This window comes from Dipodomys spectabilis, unplaced genomic scaffold, assembly GCF_019054845.1.
Source record: "Dipodomys spectabilis isolate Male_0828 unplaced genomic scaffold, ASM1905484v1 ptg000119l, whole genome shotgun sequence".
NCBI classification, from domain to species: Eukaryota; Metazoa; Chordata; class Mammalia; order Rodentia; family Heteromyidae; genus Dipodomys; species Dipodomys spectabilis.
The window spans coordinates 2,011,065-2,031,090 of NW_024870796.1; the positions used below are offsets into that span (position 1 = coordinate 2,011,065).

At 45.1% G+C, this 20,026-nt stretch overlaps 1 protein-coding gene across 1 annotated transcript; it reads left to right on the top strand.

Moving 5' to 3' along the window:
* The first annotated feature begins 10,537 nt into the window (after positions 1-10,537).
* Positions 10,538-18,898, top strand: Cdkn2aipnl (CDKN2A interacting protein N-terminal like). The gene is made up of 3 exons (XM_042689003.1): positions 10,538-10,848; positions 13,019-13,118; positions 17,489-18,898. Exons 1-3 carry the CDS (start codon positions 10,610-10,612, stop codon positions 17,498-17,500), a joined length of 351 nt encoding a protein of 116 aa, XP_042544937.1. The 5' UTR covers positions 10,538-10,609; the 3' UTR covers positions 17,501-18,898.
* Positions 18,899-20,026: the final 1,128 nt, after the last annotated feature.

Genomic DNA, 20,026 nt, shown 5'->3' on the forward strand with positions numbered 1-20,026 from the left:
TATCCCTGAGCTTTTTTTTTTTTTTTGTCTTAAGGCTGGCATTCTACCACTTCAGCCACAGTTCCACTGTTGGCTTTTTGGTAGTTAGATAAGAGTCTCAACAAACTTTCCTGCCTGGGCTGACTTTGAACCAAGATCCTCAGATCTCAGCCTCCTGAGCAGCTAGAATAACAGGTGTAAGCCACTGGCGCCCCACTTCATTGTATATTTCTGCATGTGCAGCAAGAAGCAGCAGCATCAGAAAGCTGCTCGGTGGCAATGTCACCTGTGGAGACAGACAGACCCCCTACCCCAGCTTGCCTCTATTGCCTGCATCCTGGCTCCAATCTCAGCTTCTGGAAGAGCGGGCAAAGTTGCCAGAGCCTTCCCCAGGGTGATACCTTCCCAAGGGCAAATCTGCTGGTCTTTATATATCCAGGCAGCCTGGGAGGATACAGCAGGCTGGCACCTTTGTTTAGCATGCCTCCAAACCGGCGTGAAAGAAGTGTGGTGGGGGGGGCTAAGGGATGCAGGCGCGTTTGTATTTCAAGGGGCGGCTGCCCATGAATCACCAATTTCATTTTGTGCTCTCAGCTCTGCGAAGGCATCGTTTCTACCCAGCCTCACGAAAAAAAGCTGGCGGCCGGAGCCTCTTAGTGAGGCTATAAATAGCAGATCATCAACTCACCTCTTCCCTAGCTCATCACAGGCTTCTGGGTTTACTGTGCGTCTTCCAGCTGCCTGTACGTCACTGTCACACCGATTTCCCAGGTGAAGCCTGGCTGAGACCTAGGGTATACTCTAAGTGGGGCGGCCGGGTGGGGAGAGGGGGGAGGGAGGGAGGGAGGGAGGGAGGAGGAAGGGGACTGCATGGTTTTGCTTCCCAGATCTGTTCAGGGTGACAGGGAGGGCAATGGCAGACTTTTTGAAGAGCTTGACATTTAAAGACGTCATAATTACAATCTTGAGTCTCTGTGCTCCTCTCCAATTAAATGCAGTAGCAAGGGACTGTCATTTCTCGGCAAGTCTTAGAAATCAAAGGCAAAGGAGTCACCACAGAGAAAGAGAGGGAGAGGGAGAGGGAGAGAGGGAGAGAGAGGGGGAGAGAGAGAGAGAAAGAGAGAGAGAGAGAGAGAGGGAGAGAGAGAGAGAGAGCACCAGCCCAGAACGGGTAGCAACAAATGAACAGTTCATGCCTTCCTGTGAACTCGCCTCCTCACACTGAATGAAATATGTATGGCTCTCTGGCTTCAGCTGTAACATGGCGTTTTTCAGAATTACTCCCTAGATCCCTCCTACAGGGCACTCCCTGGGCCTCAGGCATCAAGCCCAGCTTTGCTGGGCACCAGCGTGTAATCCAGTCTTCCTAGCCAGATGAGCTAGCTGCTAGTAGCCTGTGCTTTCTATAGGGAGGAGACATGACACTGGAGACTCACTGTAGTCACAAAGACAGACTACTGTTTGGGACTGCCTGGGTTGCAGACCTCAATCTCCGAATCTCTATCCTCTCAGCCTCCTGCTGAAGAGGCCTGTGTATGACCCTGTGATCACCCATGGTGCTGAGATCTACCCACTCCTTTCTGAACTCTCTTACCCAGCTTGATTTTTCTTTTTCTTTTCAGTCATAGTGCTTGAACTCAGGGCCTGGGAACTGTCCCATGAGCTCTTTTTGCTCAAGGCTAGTGCCCTACCACTTTGAGCCACAGCACTACTTCTGGTATTCTGGTAGTTAATTGGAGGTAAGAGTCTCATGGACTTTGCTGACTGGGTTGGCTTTGAACCTAAATCCGCAGCTCTCAGCCTCCTAAGTAGCTAAGATTACAGGCAGGAGCACCTGGCTTGATCTTTTCACTTTTGTTGTTGTTTTTGTTTGTTTGTTTGTTTGTTTTGGTGAACTCAGGGACTCATTCTCTCAGCTTTTTCCATGACACAGCTAGCACTCTACCATTTAAGCCATGCCTCCCATCCAGCTTCTTTGTTTTTCTTTTTTTTTTTACTGGTTAATTGGAAATCAGAGTTTCATGGGTTTTCTTGCTCAGGCTGGCTGGCTTTGAACCGTGATCCTTAGATCTCAGCGTCCTGAATACCTAGGATTGTAGGCATGCACCATCAGCCTGATTTAAAAACATAGCTTATCTTAGTTACCTGCTCAAAATCCTAAGCTAGCTCTCCACAGCAGGGAGAAAGCCCAAAGCTTTTGGTGTGGCATTCACAGGTCCTTTCCATGTCAGCTTGTCTGAATTCTAGATGGCATCTGGAAACAATGGGGCACAAGAAAGTAGCACAATCTTCCCTAAGACTTTGAGCCTCTTGAGCTCAACGCCAGTGGCTCAAACCTGTAATCCTAGCTAGTCAGGAAGCTGAGATCTGAGGGTGACAATTTGAAGCCAGGCCTGGCAGAAAAGTCTGTAAGTCAGAGAGGAAGGATGGCTCAAGTGATAGAGCATCAGCCTTGAGCAGAAAAGCTAAGGGATAGTATCCAAATCCTGAGTTTATGTTCCAGGACTGGCACACACAAAAACAAAAACAAAAGAAAAGAAAAGAGAAACTTGGAACTCTGCTGTAATAAACATGGGGAAACTGTTGCTACCAGGTCCCCCCTATTTTTAAGAGGGAATTGAAAGGGGTTCCATGCAGACACAGCACAGTAGCAGGAACACAGCAGAACAGGAGAGATGGGGCCATGACCTGTGGCCTTCATTTTGCTTTGGTTGGGGCCACACGAGGTAGAGAGGACCTGGCAAGTACTGGGACCAGGGCTCTGCTCCAAAATGCCTCTCATGCTCTTCCAGCTGTCCTAGAAAAAGCCAAACCCAGCGCTGCAGTGAGGCCTATGAGCTGTTTTTTTTTTTTTTTCCAAAAGGTCAAGAGTGTCTTACTAATATGAGTGTTAAATGACGTGAGTGTTTGGACTTTGCTCCATCTGCCATAAAGAAACATCTACCCCAAAGAACATAAAAAAGTGGACTGAAAGGAAGAGTTATTTCACAATGCAGGCAGCCTGGAAATTGTCACCGGAAAGTACTTCCAAATGAAAACCAACACTGAAGGACTACTGGTTCAACACCAGCAGAAGATTCTCCCGTGAATCTGTCTACTCCCTCTCCAAATGCCACTAAAAATGACCATTAAAAAGATAAAATTAGGGGCTTGGAATGTGGCTTAGTGGTAGATAGAGTGCTTGCCTTGCATGCATGAGGCCCAGGGTTCTATTCCTCAGCACCACATAAGCAGAAAAAAGCCGGAAGTAGCGCTGTGGCTCAAGTGGTAGAGCGCTAGCCTTGAGCTGAAGAGCTGAGGGACAGCACTCAGGCCCAGAGTTCAGCCCCCAAGACAAAAAAAAAACCCCAAAATACCCTACCCTGATCCCTAACCATACCCAATATATTCCATCAGACTAGAGACCAAAGAGCTTTTTTCTATAGAAATCATGAAAACCTGAAGGGAAGATCACTAGATACTGGTATTCTAGGCCCCTCGGAGGAGATCCAGCTAAGGACTTGCCAGAACCAGAACAGAGAAGTTCTTCAATAGACACGCTCTGCCCTGGCATCTGGACTACCTATTCCCGAACCCTTCAATGTGATCAGAAAGCCAGGATTCCCAGACATTTAAGGAATGTAGGAGACGGGACCATGTAGAGGAAGGTACAGGGGATGAGTGAGTAGGAGAAGAGGAAGAAGGTAGAAATCTAGCAGGGAAAAAATGGTGTATTGAGGGAAAAACAATTTATTGTTTTTCCCTCCTTCCTTCTTCTTTTTTCTGGTCCTGGAACTTGAACTCGGGGCTTGGGTACTGTCCCTGAGCCTCTTTGTGTTCAAGGCTAGTTCTCTATTACTTCAGCCACAGTGCCACTTCTACCTTTTTCTGAGTGGTTTATTGGAGATAAGAGGCACAAACTTTTCTGCCCAGGCTAGCTTCCAACCTAGCCTCCTGAGTAGCTAAGATTACAGTGTGAGCCACTGATGCCCAGTTCCTTCCTCCCTTTTTTATAACCATCATGGAGCTTGAACTTAGGGCCTAGACACTGTCCCTGATCTAATGTCAGATCATCCCCTCCCCCAGAGAAATGACTTTAAACAAAACCCACCCTCGTCCAAAGGCACTGAACTTCCCAACAATGACCCTGGGAATGGACCCAAGATGGCCCAAGGCTTTCAGAATTAGGAGTGAGAATAATGATTTACATTTATCAAGGCAATACTTGAATAAAAGTTATCTTCAGACAACGGAGATGTCAAATAATTGGCCTTCCATGCTTCCTTTCTCAGGAAGTCTCCCCTCCAAACAAGAGAATGATCCAAGAATGAGGAAGATGTAGCCAGGAGAGGCCAAGGATCCAAGGACCACAAAGAGAAGACATGGCTGACAGCTGGGCAATAGGCCTCTGAAGACTTCAGTGGGAAAAAAATGAACTGGATGGTTTTCCCATCAGGTTTGAGTAAGTGGTAAGAGGTTGTTGGCCAGGGGTGGGGGAGGGGGGGAGGGAAGGGGAGGGGGGGGTTGTAAGAATTAGTAATAAGTTTACAGAAAACTGAGTAAATAAAAGATACAACACAACTACCTCTACCAAACACACAGAACACCTAAACAAGAAAAGAAAATAGATGCAACATAAACCGGGCACAGTCGTTCAAGCCTAGCTAGGATTCTAGCTACTTGGAATGTAGGGACTAGAGATCAAATGTCAAGGTCAGTCTGGGCATACAAGTTTGTGAGACCATCTCAACCAAGAGCTGGGCATCCCCAACGGTGGGGTGCAGTGATGTTCATCAGGAGAGACACAAGGAAGCACAAATAGGAGAATGGAAGCTGAGATCTGGCTTGGACATAACGCAAAACCCTGCTTGGAAAGTAGCCAATGCAAAGAGAAAGAATGAAAGAAAGAGAGAAAGAGAGAAAGAAAGAAAGAGAGAAAGAAAGAGAGAAAGAAAGAAAGAGAAAGAAAGAAAGAAAGAAAGAAAGAAAGAAAGAAAGAAAGAAAGAAAGAAAGAAAGAAAGAAAGAAAGAGAGAAAGAGAGAGAGGGAGGGAGGGAGGGAAGGAAAGGGAGAAAGGGAGGAAAAGGGAGGAAGGGAGGGAAAGGGAGGAAGGGAGGGAGGAAGGGAAGGAGAGAGGAAAGGAGAAGGGGGTTGAAAAAAAGGGAAGGAAAGGGAAGGGGGAGAAAAGGGGAAGGAAGAAAAGAAGGGGAAGGGGAAGAAGGAGAGAAAGAAAATGCAGTGTAAAAACATTTTATATAGCCATGCTAGCATGATAACAGGCTATGAACTGGGAAGGTGGTATAAGGAAGAGTATGTGGGTAGCTGTGGGGAAAATAATGCAACCCTCATTTCTTGGAGAGGAGAGTATAGCTCACTGGCAGAGATCATGTTTAGCATGGATGAAGTTCTAGGTTCAATCCAAAGTATTAAAAAAAAATCCTTCCTCCCCTATAATTGCTTTTTTATGTGTGCCAGTCCTGGGTCTCAAGTGCCTGACTCAAGTGTTCATTACTGAGTCTTTCTTGTTCAAGGATAGTGCTCTACCACTGGAGCCACAGCTCAACTCCAGCTTTTTGGTTTAGTTAGAGATAAGAGTCTCACAGACTTTCCTGCCCAGGCTGGCCTTGAACTGTGATCCTCAGATCTCAGCCTCCTGAGTAGCTAAGATGACAGGCATTAGTCACCAGTGCCTGGCTCTCATGTCTATAATTATAAGAAAACATTAATGTCTCTTAAAATGGGCAAATCAACAAAATAGCAATGTAAGCATTTTTTTAGGAATGGGGAGGGAATTAAAACTTGGAGAAAGTGAAAGTGTGGAAGTGGGTATCATTGGGGAATGGGATGTGGTGGCACTGGGCTGGATAGGGAGCTGTTAGATTTAAAATTTAATTCAACTTGTTAATTTTTATGTGAGTATTCATTATTTTTACAAATATAAAATATACTGTGAAACAAAAATAAAGCCAGGTGTTAGTGGCTTATGCCTGTAAATCCTAGCTACTCAGGAGGCTGAGATCTGAGAATCAGGGTTCAAAGTTAGCCCAGCAGGAAAGTCCGAGACTCTTATCTCCAGTTAGCCAGCAAAATGCCAGAAGTGGAGACTCAGGTAATAAAAGACCATCCTTGAACCAAAAAACAAAACAAAACAAAACAAACCTCATGAATAGTGTCCAGGCTCTGCATGTAAGCCCAGTACTGGGGTACACACACACACACACACACACACACACACACACACACACACACACACACACACACACACACACACACACACACACACACACACACACACACACACACACACACACACAGAGAAAATATTGGGTTGGGAATGCGGCTTAGTGTTAGAGTACTTGCCTAGCACTCATGAAGCCCTGGGTTCATTCCTCAGTACTACAGAAAAACCAGAAGTGGCGCTGTGGCTCAAGTGATAGAGTGCTAGCCAAAACAAAAGAAGCTCAGGAACAGTGTGTCCAGGCCCTGAGTTCAAGCCCCAGAACTAGCAAAAAAAAAAAAGTATTTTAAATTGAGAAAAAGATAAAAAGTGTCAATAATTAATCATATCTTTCATTTGTTTCTGTCCTGTTGAACTTTATGTCTCTTTCTATTTATTTTCTTTAAGTGACTTAAATCTTGATTGAGAGATGTGACAGGTTTGCTAATAAAATACTTCTTAAGCCATGTCCCCAGGCCAGCTGTTTTGCTGGTTGAGATCTCAGGACACTTGTGAACTTTTCTGCACAGACAGGCTTTGAGCCATGATCCCTAGATCTTAGCCTTCTGGGTAGTGCAATTAGACATGAGAACCTGGGGGTGGGAAGGTGGCTCAGTGGTAAAGTGCTTACCTTGCATGCATGAGGCCCTGGGTTGGATTCCTTAGCACCACATAAGCAGAAAAAGCTGGAAGTGGTGCTGCGGCTCAAGTGGTAGGGTGCTGGCCTTGAGCTGAAGAGCTGAGGGACAGCGCCCAGGCCCAGAGTTCAGGTCCCAGGACCAAAAAAAAAAAATAGATATGAGAACTGCACCTGGCTGTGGTCATATATGTTTTTTTTTAACTGAAATACCTGTATCTAGTTCAATCACATATTTATTGTAGAACTGTGAATGACCATTTATTTGAATTTTCCCAATGACAGAGAAGTCAGTACAAGAAGGTATTTCATATTTTTTCAGTTTTGATTGTTGCGTAGATGAGTGGTAGAGTGCTTGGTTGGGATACACAGGCCCTGGATTTTATCCCCCTGCCTCCCCCCACAAATGAGATTTGGCAGGGTAGTGCATTCCTATAATCAGGAAGTTCACAGTTCAGCTCAGCCCCGACAAAGAGTCAGTAAGATCCCATCTCAACAAACAAGGAGGGTATAGTGGTGCATATCTGTAATTGGAGTTACTCAGGAGGAGGATGAGTTTGAGCCAACCCAGATACAAACACAAGACCCTTTCTGAAAAATAACTAAAGTAAAAAAAATGAGCTGGGGGGGTGTATGGTTCCAGTGTTATATCATCTGCCTAGCAAGAATGAGGCCCTGAGTTTAAACCTCAATACTGCCAAAGAAGGAAGGAAGGAAAAAGGAAGGAAAGAAAAAAGAAAGAGAGAAAAAAAGAAAAGGAAAGAAGGAAGGAAGGAAGGAAGGAAGGAAGGAAGGAAGGAAGGAAGGAAGGAAGGAAGGAAGGAAGGGAAGGAGGGAGGGAGGGAGGGAGGGTTAGAGGGAGGGTAGAAAGGAGATAGGAAGGGAGAGAGGGAGGGAGGAAAGAAGAGAGATGAGATCTCACATTATAGAGCTCTCAGGATTTGACCCTAAGCTTGCCTTGAAAAACCAGGAAGAATGAGCTATCATCTACAAAATAGCTCTTCAAAGCCTCTCCAACTGCATCTTCTACCCGGCTATTCTCCACTTCTCCGCCTCCATCTCCTTCCTCTGAGCATTTGAGTTCATCAATGCTGAGCTTAAAATAAGGCACTCGGTTTGAAGTTCTCCTAGTATGGCCCCAGGCATGCAGAACCTTAAAGAGCTTAACTTTGTGATCTCCTTGCTGAACACCTATTCAAGAAAGCAAGAGTAGCCACTACACTGCTATTCTAAGAACACCAATTTTAAGGTTTCTGGCAGAGAAAAGACTTGTCTAATTTATCACAAAACAGTTAAGCACACATTTCCCAACAAGCTGATCCATCCATCCAGAAAATACCACCCTATATGAAAGAGAAATAATGCCTTAACAGACAAACTTGTGCCAAGACAGAAGTAACCTGATTTTCAGCAGGGTGCCAGTACCTCATGCCTTTAATCTTAGCCGAGACATCAGAATCTAGGTTCAAAGGCAGCCCAGGCAGACAAACCCAGACAAACCTCTAAGTAACCAACAAAAAAAACCAAAGTAGAGTTGTGGCTCAAGTGGTACAGTACCAGTCTCAAGCGAAACAGGTAAGAGACAGTGTGTGTGTCAACCCCAAGTTCAAGCCCCAGGACTGACACCAATAAAAATAAAAATTAAAAAGTAACCTGACTTTTCAGCCTTACTCTCTGTGCTGCTAGGAGCAGCATTACTTCCTGCCTGCTGTGGGAAGGCTATGGTGGAATAGAAGTTCCATTGCTTTTGTGATATTCATTTCAGGCAATTATTGTAAATACACTCAAGAAAGTTTTGCAGATTATTTGTCCTGTGATGTTGGAGCATCAGCCACAGGAGAAACCTGGAGAGATGTCATTTCACCTTCCACATCTGCAAGTTCCAATTCTTTTATGTGTACATCAACTGCAGGTGGAAATATGCAGATAAAAGAACTGCATCTGTAAAAAGCTGGTGCCAGTGGCTCATGCCTGTAATCCTAACTACTCTGGAAGCTAAGAAGGTTGTGGCTCGAAGTTAGCCCTGAGCAGGTAAATCCATGAGACCAACTGGTGAGACTCCTGGAAATAACTCCTGGAGGCCTCCTAGTGGGTAGTGGGAGTATGAATCATGGACCCCAGAAAAGCTCAGCAAGGGATTTATATGCATAGTGGTCTTGGATATGTCAAAGGGAGAGGGTGTGAGGTGGGGGTGGAGGGGGGGGGGGTGGAGAGGGGAGGGAAGCCTTGGTGGGAAAAAAGATCCTATTTTTAAAATGCTGAAAATAAAGGTGCATTAAAAATACCTGGAGGGGTGCCAGTGGCTCTATGCTCGTAATTCTAGCTAATCAAGAGGCTGAGATCTGAGGATCAAGGTTCAAAGCCATCCAGAGTAGGAAAGTCTTATCTCCAGTTAAATGCCAAAGAGCCAGAAGTGGAGGTGTGGCTTAAGTGGCAGAGCTCCAGCCTTGAGCAAGTATGTTAATAGACAGTTCCTGGGTTCAAGCCCTAGTAACAGCATTTAAAAAAAAATAGCATAACATATGCATTTATACACCTAAATCTATGCACATCCACACATTTTAAACCATATCTTGATTATTTATAATCCCTAATACAATGTAAATGCTGGTGATATACTGTATTGCTTCTGGGATTATAAGAAAAAAGTCTGTGCCTGTTCAGTATAGATGCAGTTGTGTGTATATATGCTGCTCTTGGGGCTCGAACTCAGGGCCTGGGTGCTGTCCCTGAGCTTTTTTTGCTCAAGGCTACACTCTACCACTTGTGCCAGCATTCCACTTTCAGCTTTTTGATTGTCAATTGGATAGAGAGTCTCTGGAACTTTACCACTTGGGTTGGCTTTGAACTCTGATCCTCAGATCTCAGCCTCCTGAATAGCTAGGATTACAGCTGTAAGCCATCAGTACCCAACCTACTCCATTCTTTTGTTCCACCTTCTCTCATCCTGTCTAGTAATGTAGGCATTCTCTTCAATTATCTTTTGAGGTGCAGCTCTGTGGTCATGGCCTAACTCTTTACTAACTTAACTCCTGTTCATTCTTCAGCTTTTCAGCAATCTATTCTATGACCTCAAGACTGGAGTACGGCCTTCGCTTATACATGCTTGTAGCACTCTGGGCTTCTCCTTATTACTTGTCAACATTGAACTTTTCCATTTACTGGAGCAATCATTTCATTGATGTGTACCTCCCTTCCAAGATGGTAAAGTTCATTAGGACGGGGTTTTGAGTTTATATTCATGCATCTGCAACAGTTAAAAATGCCTGGCAGGTACCCAATGGTTGGATGCATCATAGGCAGGCTCCAACCTGAACGTGTGTAGGGACATACAAGTCCCCAGATCTTGGGGACTGCAGCCCAGCCCATGATGTCGAATCCAGATAAGGTGGTGCCTGGGGAATCCCCAGGGTGAAAAGCACCCGGCATAATGGATCTACCACCTAGAATCGAGCAGGCGAATGAGTGTGTGTGTTGATGGGAGGGAGGGGTGTCCTAATAGAGCTTACAGGCCTCAGTTTCCCCAGCTGTTCACAGCAAGGTCGACGGCCCCAGAAGCGCCCTCACAGGTAGCCTTGAACAGACTCACGCCAGGGGCTGGCGGCGGGCTGCGCAGGCTTGAGGGGCGGGGCCTCACAGATCCTCCAGGCAGGTAGAGGGCGCTCCAGGCGGGTCTTCCCGAGCAGTCGCGCGCCGCTGGGAGGTGAAGGAAGACGTTCTAGCCGCCGGGCCGTGGCGCAGTGCTTGTCGGGAAGGCGGCGGGCGGGTCGGGCCTCGGGCGGGCAGCGGCGGGCGTCATGGTTGGCGGCGAGGCGGCCGCTGCCGTGGAGGAGCTGGTTTCTGGGGTGCGGCAGGCGGCCGACTTCGCCGAGCAGTTCCGCTCCTACTCAGAGAGCGAGAAGCAATGGAAGGCCCGCATGGAATTCATCCTGCGCCATCTGCCCGACTACCGCGACCCGCCCGACGGCGGCGGCCGCCTGGACCAGTTGCTGTCCCTGTCCATGGTCTGGGCCAACCACCTCTTCCTGGGCTGCAGGTGCGGACCCCCCCGCCCCCCGCCCCTGGGCCCCTCTCCCCGGGCTCGCCCCTGGCGGGAACCCTGCCCCCCCACCCCAGTGACCCCGCCTCCGATCTGCGATCCCATTGGCCGGGCCTCTGGTCGATCCCTTCTTGAGGCCCACCCCCCACCCCTACCCCAGCAAAGATGCTTATTACCTTCTCAGCCTCAGTGTCCCCATTTGGAAAAAAAAAAAAAAGGGGGGGTGAGTGTGATCGACTGCCATAGTTTTAACTGCGGAGGGTTCCAAGAGCTAAGCCCTCTGTCCCGTTGGGGTTTCTTTGCACTCTTGTGCTGTTCTTGGCCACACTGTCATCTTTGCCGGGTGCATTGGCAATCCGTCCGTTACCTCCTTTCACCCCCACCATGGCAACAAGGCAGAAACCGAAGGGCATTCCTCTCCCCATCTGACGCCGTTGTTGAGGCAAAGGAAATGGTGGTAGACCCAGGCAACTTCTGGAAGAATGTAATCTGTGACTCTTGACTTTTATTTCGCCCCCTTTCTCCCAAGCTTACCTAGCTTTCCCTTTTATGAGAAGAACATACCCTGTTGTCAAGGTCCCCTGTTGTCAAGATCCTGAAGTGTATTTCATGCTGACTACTGCTCCCACAGGCCTGCTTTTTCTTTTTTTTGGGGGGGAGGGCAGTTTTGGTCTTGAACTCGTCCTGGGCACTGTCCCTGGGCTTCTTTTGCTCAAGGTTAGCACTCTTACCACTTGAGCCACAATGCCATTTCCTGCTTTCTCTGTTTTATGTAGGACTGAGGAATTGAACCCAGGGCTTCATGCATGGACTCTTATCACTGAGCCACATTTCCAGCCCTCCCTCCTTTTTTTTTTTTTGGTGCCAGTACTGGGGCTTGAACTCAGGTCCTTGGCACTGTTCTTTACCTTTTTCCACTCAGAATTAATGCTCTACCATTTGAGAGAGGGCTCGCTTTTGAAGTCACTGACATTTCCTTTATCCCATCATGTAGCAGGTCACAGACTTTGAGCTGCTTTATACTTTTTTGAGTGTACTTGTGTGGAGGTACTGGAACTTGAAGGCTTGGTTATGTTCTGGAGCTTTTTTCATTCAAGATTAGTGCTCTACCACTTGATACTGGACACTGTCCCTGAGCTGCTTTTTACTAGCACTCTACTACTTGAGCCACAGCGCCACTTCCAGCTTTTTCTGTGTATGTGGTACTGAGGAATCAAACCCAGGGCTTCATGCATGCTGGGCAAGCACTCTACCAACTGAGCCACATTCATAGCAACCCCCTGCCAGAAAGCCATTTGGTTTTTGTTCCCCATATTGGGACATTTATTAGAACAGGATGTGAGGAAGCCAAGCCAGGTGTACACATCTCAGACACACCTATCTCTTCTGCCTTTTGTATACTCCTGGGAAATCTTTATTAACAGGATCTAAGGGTAGGCAGATGGGCAAAGAAGTGAACAAATGGTCACATGATGTTGTTTTCATCAAACCAACATTCTGCATGTTTTTAAAGTTGTCAAAAGATATTTTTGGCTCTCGTACCATGTTCATAAATATATACTGCCAGATGTATGGTGCCTCTGCTTTTGTAAATCTTAAAGCATCTGTTCTGCCATCATTATTAAAGCCTATTTGTCTACTCACAAGCAGGAAGAACTGTTTCCTAACCTTGTGCTGAACAAACATAGGTTTCTTCTATAGTATCAGATTAGCCCTTTGAAGAACCCTATGCAATAGCATGTGCCTGTAGTCCCAGTTACTGGAGAGGCCAAAGAAGAATCACAAGTCCAGGAATTCAGGTTCAGCCTGGACAATATAGCTAGACCTCGCCTTTAAAAAACAAAATCAAGGGGCTGGGAAGGTGGCTCAGTGGTAGAGCGCTTGCCTTGCATGCATGAGGCCCTGGGTTCGATTCCTCAGCACCACATAAGCAAAAAGAAAAAAGCCGGAAGTGGCGCTGTAGCTCAAGTGGTAGAGCGCTAGCCTTGAGCTGAAGAGCTGAGGGACAGCGCCCAGGCCCAGAGTTCAGGCCCCATGACTGGACCCAAAAAAACAAAATCAACACATTCCTCTGAATGACTGTATAATCCAGTAACTGATAATTTCTTATTTACCTCCGGTGACCAATTCTTCTCAGGTTCTTACTTGACAACTTTTTATTGTGCAGTTACAATAAAGATCTTCTAGACAAGGTGATGGAGATGGCTGATGGGATTGAAGTGGAAGATCTGCCACAATTTACAACCAGAAGTGAATTAATGAAAAAGGTAAACAGGGTTTTCAAGTGTAGAAAGTGACAAGCTGGTGGTGTTCAGTTAATGGCCTGCTTTGATGACCATGTTATGATGTTGCTTTCTGAATGCTTGTGTCCTAACACAGATCTAAATCCCTTTATTTGTATTTCCCCACAATGGTGCAAACCCTTCCATAATTGGATAACAACTGAGAATAATAAATTATGCAGCATTGCCAGAATAAACCTCTTCATTTTGTCTAGGAATACTCTTTTTCCTTTTTCCTGTGGTGCTAAGGATTGAATCCCCAGCCCTGAGTTATTCCACTTTAAGTTTTTGGCTTGATTTTGGCTCTGGCTTGATAAGGACATGGCTGGGGAATGTCCTGATATCATGGTTGTTCCCTAACCAGCAGGGTTTAGTCTGATCTTGGGCTGTGGACAGCGAATTCTTGCCTGGAGTCTTGTATCTGGACCATGGAGAACTTACCATGGATATTGTAGCAGAAGGAACCCTAGAGGGTGAGGCTGGGCATCGCAGCCTTGTCAGAATGAACCACTCTACTCCTCCCTTCCCAGACATGCATTTTTCATATTTCCCCTAGTCTCCTCAGACAGCAGGATTAATAGCTCTCTCGTCTCCTTTGGCATTTGCTTAGGCCTCTTTTCTGGCTGACTGTGACCTTAATGGTGCCTGATGTTTTAGTCTTAATAACTAATTGCAAGAAAGTACTCAGAAATTTGAAAATTGATCGAAGCAATAAAGAGCTTCTGGTTCCTTTTTAGCTTTACTCTCAGAAGGATAGGAAGTTCCTTGTTGCGCTTCAGTTGAGCTTGTGTGGGGAGGCAGGGCACATAAAGAGGCTCTCTTTTGGTTACTTCAAGACCTAAAGAAATCCTTAGCTGCCCACAAAGTATTTCAGTCCCAAGATTCACATGGTTTGTGGAAGGGAAGGAAGGATAGAGGGAGGAAAAGAAAGGTTTCGTATTTAATCAAACCTAGAGCCAGAAGCTTCAGGTTGGTGTTTGGTTGTTTTAAAGTCCACTGCGAACAGGAGCTGTTTTTAGCCAGTGAGCTATGTATTCGGAGTTATGGCTTTATGGAGCCTCTCATGTACTACGTTTTTTTTTGAAGTTTGAACTCAGAACCTCATGATTACCAGGCAGTCATTTGAACCAAAATACTACAGCCCTGATATAGTACTTTTTTTAAAAAAAATAATTTTTTTATTGAGATTAAGTGATGATATAAATTTCACAGTATTGTGGGATAGTGATACTAAAGTCACAAACAGATTTTAACCTTCACAAGGCAAATTGTCATTATCGTGGACTCTAAAGATTGTGAATTCTATAAGCTTTGACCATACAACTATTACTTCCAAATTGGGTGATATGTACATTTCTTTCCTTTTGCTTAGTGTAAGCTGTTCCCTCTTTCCCTCTCCCTTCATATAGTACTTTTAAGGAAATCCCTGGGCATTCCTTTCTGGGTGTCCCAGAGTGGTAAAGTTTTGAGGGCCCAGCCAGAAAGGAAGTAGAATTTCTGGCTGCAAGATTTCTTGGGGTTGGGGCAGGCAGGGAATGGGAGAAGCCTTCATTTTCTAATTGCTGTGGTAGCTTTTTCTTGCTTTTTGTTTTGTTTTTTTTTTTTTTTTTGGGTCCAGTCGTGGGGCCTAAACTCTGGGCCTGGGCACTGTCCCTCAGCTCTTCAGCTCAAGGCTAGTGCTCTACCACTTGAGCCACAGCGCCACTTCCGGCTTTTTTTCTTTTTGCTTATGTGGTGCTGGGGAATGGAACCCAGGGCCTCAGGCATGCAAGGCAAGCGCTCTACCACAGAGCCACCTTCCCAGCCCCCAGCTTTTTTCTTTTTGCTTATGTGGTACTGAGGAATCGAACCCAGGGCCTCATGCATGCAAGGCAAGCGCTCTACCACTGAGCCACCTTCCCAGCCCATTGCTTTTTGTTTCTAAGAGGTTTTCTGGCCATCCTCGTGCCTGTTTTTCTATTAGTTCTCCATTATAGTTGTTGGTTGAGTATGTTTGTGTGTATGTTAGGAAGAGTTATGTGCACTGTTGAATGTCACAGGGGTCTCACACCTTAAAAAATGTACGGAGCCCACCATTAAGATTCTTTCTTTGACACTTTCAGTTTGCATCTGTACCTGGAAGAAGCCTGCATGGAGGTCATAATCCTATAGTTGTTTTTCGGGATTATGTGTTGTCATTTGCTTCATGTAAAACTTTTCTTAGTAATTTTCAGCCATTTATGACAGTGAAAAGTGAGTGCATTGAGTCTTGCCAGTGAAGACCCTTCTTAGAAACTGTGGCTCAGTGGTGGATCACTTGCTAGCATTCATAAGGCCCTGAGTTCAGTCCCCAGCACCACCACCAACATTCTATCACCCCGAGAGCAGGTCCTCTACCTGTGCGTCATGATGCATCTGTGGTATGGAAGGAAGGCTCTCTTTTCCATTGTGCTATCCCAAGGACCCATTGGAGAGAGAACCTTGGCGTCCTCACAGCATGTTTTCCTTTGTCTTCAGCTTTTTCGTGTCATGGAAGGAAGCTAGCAAACATCAGGCTACATTGCCAGCCCACCAATGAAAAACCTTGATGTCAAGCCATGCACCTGAAAATGTGTGTTGCTGTGCTTTCAGAATTGATCCTTGGCTCTAAAATTAGAGTTAAGTGGGGCTTTCAAGCTAGCTAGCAAGTAGAAATGAATTGCCTGGCATTGTTGACATCTTAAGACCAGACGGTAAAGATGAGTTAAGAGACATGAGCTCTCTGAAATAAGATATCAAAAATATTTTCTGGCTACTCTGCAGCTCTGGGTCAAGTACATCTTCGAGATCAGTCCAACATTATTATTATTATTATTATTTGTCTGAGAACTGAGCATTGGCCTTTGACAGGTGGATTTGCTGAACAGTTACAGTGTATGATTTTGTTCCAAAAAGGTGGGGGGGATGCACTGAGCAAACGATCTTGATTACCTAACCGCCATCCCGAGGCATCTGCTTGCAGTCTGTTGTTTTCTGTGCCGCCAAGCTTACCCCACTAATGAGCCATAGAAAACGGCAGCAGCTGACTCCAGAAGGGGATAATTTCCAAGGTCATGTCTTGAAGAGACAAGAATGACAGGGAAACTGTCATTCTCAGCTTAAGGAGGTTGCCTCATTCATTTTTTTTTTCTTCCTGATAACATTCTTAATCCCAAAATGAAACATGGCAACATGCAATCATAGGGACAAGAGGTAAAATAGGAAAGTCACATGCACCCACCTTTCAGGAAAGCTATGCACGAAAGCTCAGTTTTGACAAGCTCTGATTAAAGCAGCCACGTGTAGTAGTATTGGTGAGAACTTAAAAAAAAAAAAATTCACACTTTCAGACTTAGTAAATCAGGGGTGGTTTTGCATCCCAAGGTCAAGGTTCAGTGGAGCTACTTGTATTTTTACTGTACTTCCATTAGAAGTCAGAAAAGCTGGGTCCCACTCCATGAGCCAGTCATGTCTCATGCCCACGCTGGCTGTGTCTACTTATAACAGCACAGACCAGAAGAAGCTGTATGTTACAGTTGTGTGGGTTTATCCTGTTGGAAACTTGAGAAGGGGCTTATGGGACCTTTTCCTTTGGGACTAAAGGTGGTTTGTTTGGATGTTTAGATGTTCATAGTACTGAAAGGAGAAAGGGCTTTTTTTATTATGCTTTTGTTAAGGGCTTTTGGCTTCTCTAGGAAATAGGTCATACCTTGACATCTCTGATTACTGAAAAGACTCTCAGGATTGATTCACTCACACTGCTCAATGTTAAGGAAATCCATTCAAATACAAGGTGAGAGCCAAAGCGATTTCTTCACACCCTCCTCAAAAGTTGTCCAGAGCCAAGTTTAAATTTACCAGAGGTGCTAGAGTACCCAGAAAGAATATATGTGCTCTAGCTCATCGATGTTTGAAGACATGCTTTTACAGTTTTCTAATAGTGTGAACTCCAGAAATAGATAACCTATACCTGACTCAACATGAAATATTGTGAATGACTACCTGATTCTGTGTTTAATTTAGAACAGTGTTTCCATGATGCTTCTTTTAGAACCCTTCATTGTGGAGCAGGACAGGAAAAGTTGCATTTGAAGTATTTCCGTTACCACAGTGAGTTGTGAACACTTAAAGAGACTGAAGTGACAAGGCAGGAAAATTGAGGTTCTGGCTTCCAAATGGATGGTGTGGTCAAGGCTCTGCTGAATTTTCTATGTGTAGTAAAATATTAATAATATCTGAGTAGACTTACCATCTGGATAGTACATAAATATTATATCAGTGCTCCATTTTAATTTATAAAGATGAATTTGATTCCGTGGGCTTCATGACTACATAACCTTTCCTTTTTTTTCTCCCAGCATCAAAGCTAAGGCAGAAGATTTATCACCTTCCCCTCACCGGCGGCAGGCAGAAAGAGGACGCTGGGTGACAGCATGGCAGCTCTCAAGATTCCTGCCATTGCCAACGTAGAAGTTGGAATGACAAGGAATCAGTCTACATGGGCCTTTAAAAGTCTGCATTCCTCCCGTAGCTATTGCTGCAAAAGTATGCATGGATATTTATGTATTTATAAATTGTCTATTTCATCATTGTACAAGCAGACTTCGTTTAAAATGCCCCCTTTTTTGAAGTTGATGTAATAGTTTGGATTTTTCAACAATGTACCTTATGTGATTGTTTTTTGGACCGTTTTGTTCCCTACTGAGACAAACCAGATCCGTTGTACCGTGCCCCTACTGTATGGCTATACATACTTATCTTCTTGTAAGAAATTATAGAGTCAGTCATAGGCCAGAGAGGCCATGAGCTAGCTCATCGGAAGATGCAGCCTACAGAAAAGAATTTGCCTTATTTTAAAATTCATCGGGGAATGGGGATGTAAGCTTAGTGGCAGATCACTTGCCAGGGATGCTCAGGGCCCTGGGTTCTGTTCCCAGGACTGTAAATGAAGTTCATTGATGGGAAATTCATTCGGCTGGTCTTCCAGGCAGCTCAGTAAACCCCATGTTGTCCTTGTCTCTGGATCTTCCAGATTTGAGAAAATGTCTTGCATGTATTCTCTCAAGAAATACTGAGAATTTGGTATTTTAATATTCCTCTGTTAATGTATGTGTTCTGTGCTGCCTTAGTGTCCTTTTGTTTAGTCTCACCATTAAGTCTATACGTTTAGGTATAGGCAACAAGAGGGGCTTCATTACCGGAGGTAGTATAACTACTACAACAGGACCCCTCACTGTATGTACAGAGCTTAGTACAGGAAACTGGTAACTGATGCCTTAGTTTAATCTACTGGTGAATACAGGTAAGCTAGCCACTGGAAGTGAGGAGCAGGGCTGGTGGGGAACATGGTGTCTGAGGCAGAGATGGGCTCGCACTCACTCACGGAGGGAAATGAAGGCCAGGCAGCATGCCTCATAGGGGCTACTCTGTGCAGCCTCTAGTTCTGTTCTCCCTAGTGACCAATAGGAGGGATCCAGTGACGTCAGGATCTCCGATCTGTAACCTCAGACCTGTTTCCTATTAGACTACCATAGAGAGCTATGGCAAGGGTTAAGACAGCAAATGTTGAGGGCCAAGCAGTTCTTTGAGTGTTAGCCACATCTTTTCCTCAAATGCAGCCTAGTTTTTTTCCACTATGTTTGCAAATTCATGAGGCTTAAAATTTCATTACAAAATGGAAAAAAAAAACCCCATCAATGTCCAATTCACCTTTGTCTCATGGATTTCCTGTATGATCAAAACCCCAATAAAGTATCCTTTCCATTGTATGAAGTTTAAATTGTGGCATGATTCCCAATCTTTCAGCTTAATTTGCAGGGCTAGGAATCAAACCCAGGACTTGATAAGTGCTTTACTACTGAGCCACATTTCCACTTCTATTCTTCTTTTTATTTTGGTGACTACCTTCGGAAAATTTCTTTGTAAAATAATTCCTTAGAGTGTGGTCCACACCATCAACCTTCTGCCTTATCAGAAGAATTCCATGTGGACTTGTGGCTTATATTTGTGGACACTGGAAAAACCCCTGCCTATCTCCCTCTGCTTTGTGGTCTATAGTAAGATGTATTCTGTCCCATCTAAACTGAAAATCTCACATGTCAAGTAACTTGTGTCACTTACTCTTTATCTTTAAAGTATCTCTGCTAACAAGCATAAGGTCCTGAGTTCAAACCAAGCACCACCACCCCCACCCCCCCAAAAGTCTCTGTTTTCTGCTGGTCCCCAGTGTCTGGAAGAAGATGGTCAACATTTAGTGTATGAGAACTTGTGTTGTGCAATGTAGATTGTTTTTTGGAGCTAGTATAGGGGCCTGAACTCAGCCTCCTGCTTTCATCCTGCTTTCTGGCTCTCAGCTGGCATTCTACCACTTGAACAATGCTCTAGTCCTGCATTTTGCTGGGTAGTTGGAGATGGGAATCTCAGATTTTTCTGACTGGGCTGATCCTTCAGGTCTCAGTCTCCTGGGAGCTTGGATTGCAGGCATGAGCTGCCAGTACCTGGTTGTGGCTCTAATTCTGGTATAGTTTAGTGACACCTGTCCTATAGGAACAAGAGGTTTAGAACCTATGAAATAGACTTTAAGTCATGAAAATTGGCTCATTCAACAAATATTGAGTGTATATTAAATCTTCTAGTGGTTCTGTGACTGAAGTTCGGGGAACATTGTTTCTTCCTCTTTCTGTCCTTTGTATGAGTTGGACACTCCTGGGCTAAATGGTAGCAGTATTGGTACTCTTCTCCCTGTGGTTTGGGTTTTTTTTTTTACCCAAAGCTACCATAGGGCAGAGTGCTTGGCGTGAGGTCTGTCAGTGATAGGCAGGCTTGAAGGCTTGCTCACAGTTATCCGCACACTGAGAACCAACTGAAGAGCTGAACCAAAAACTCACCTGCTGGGC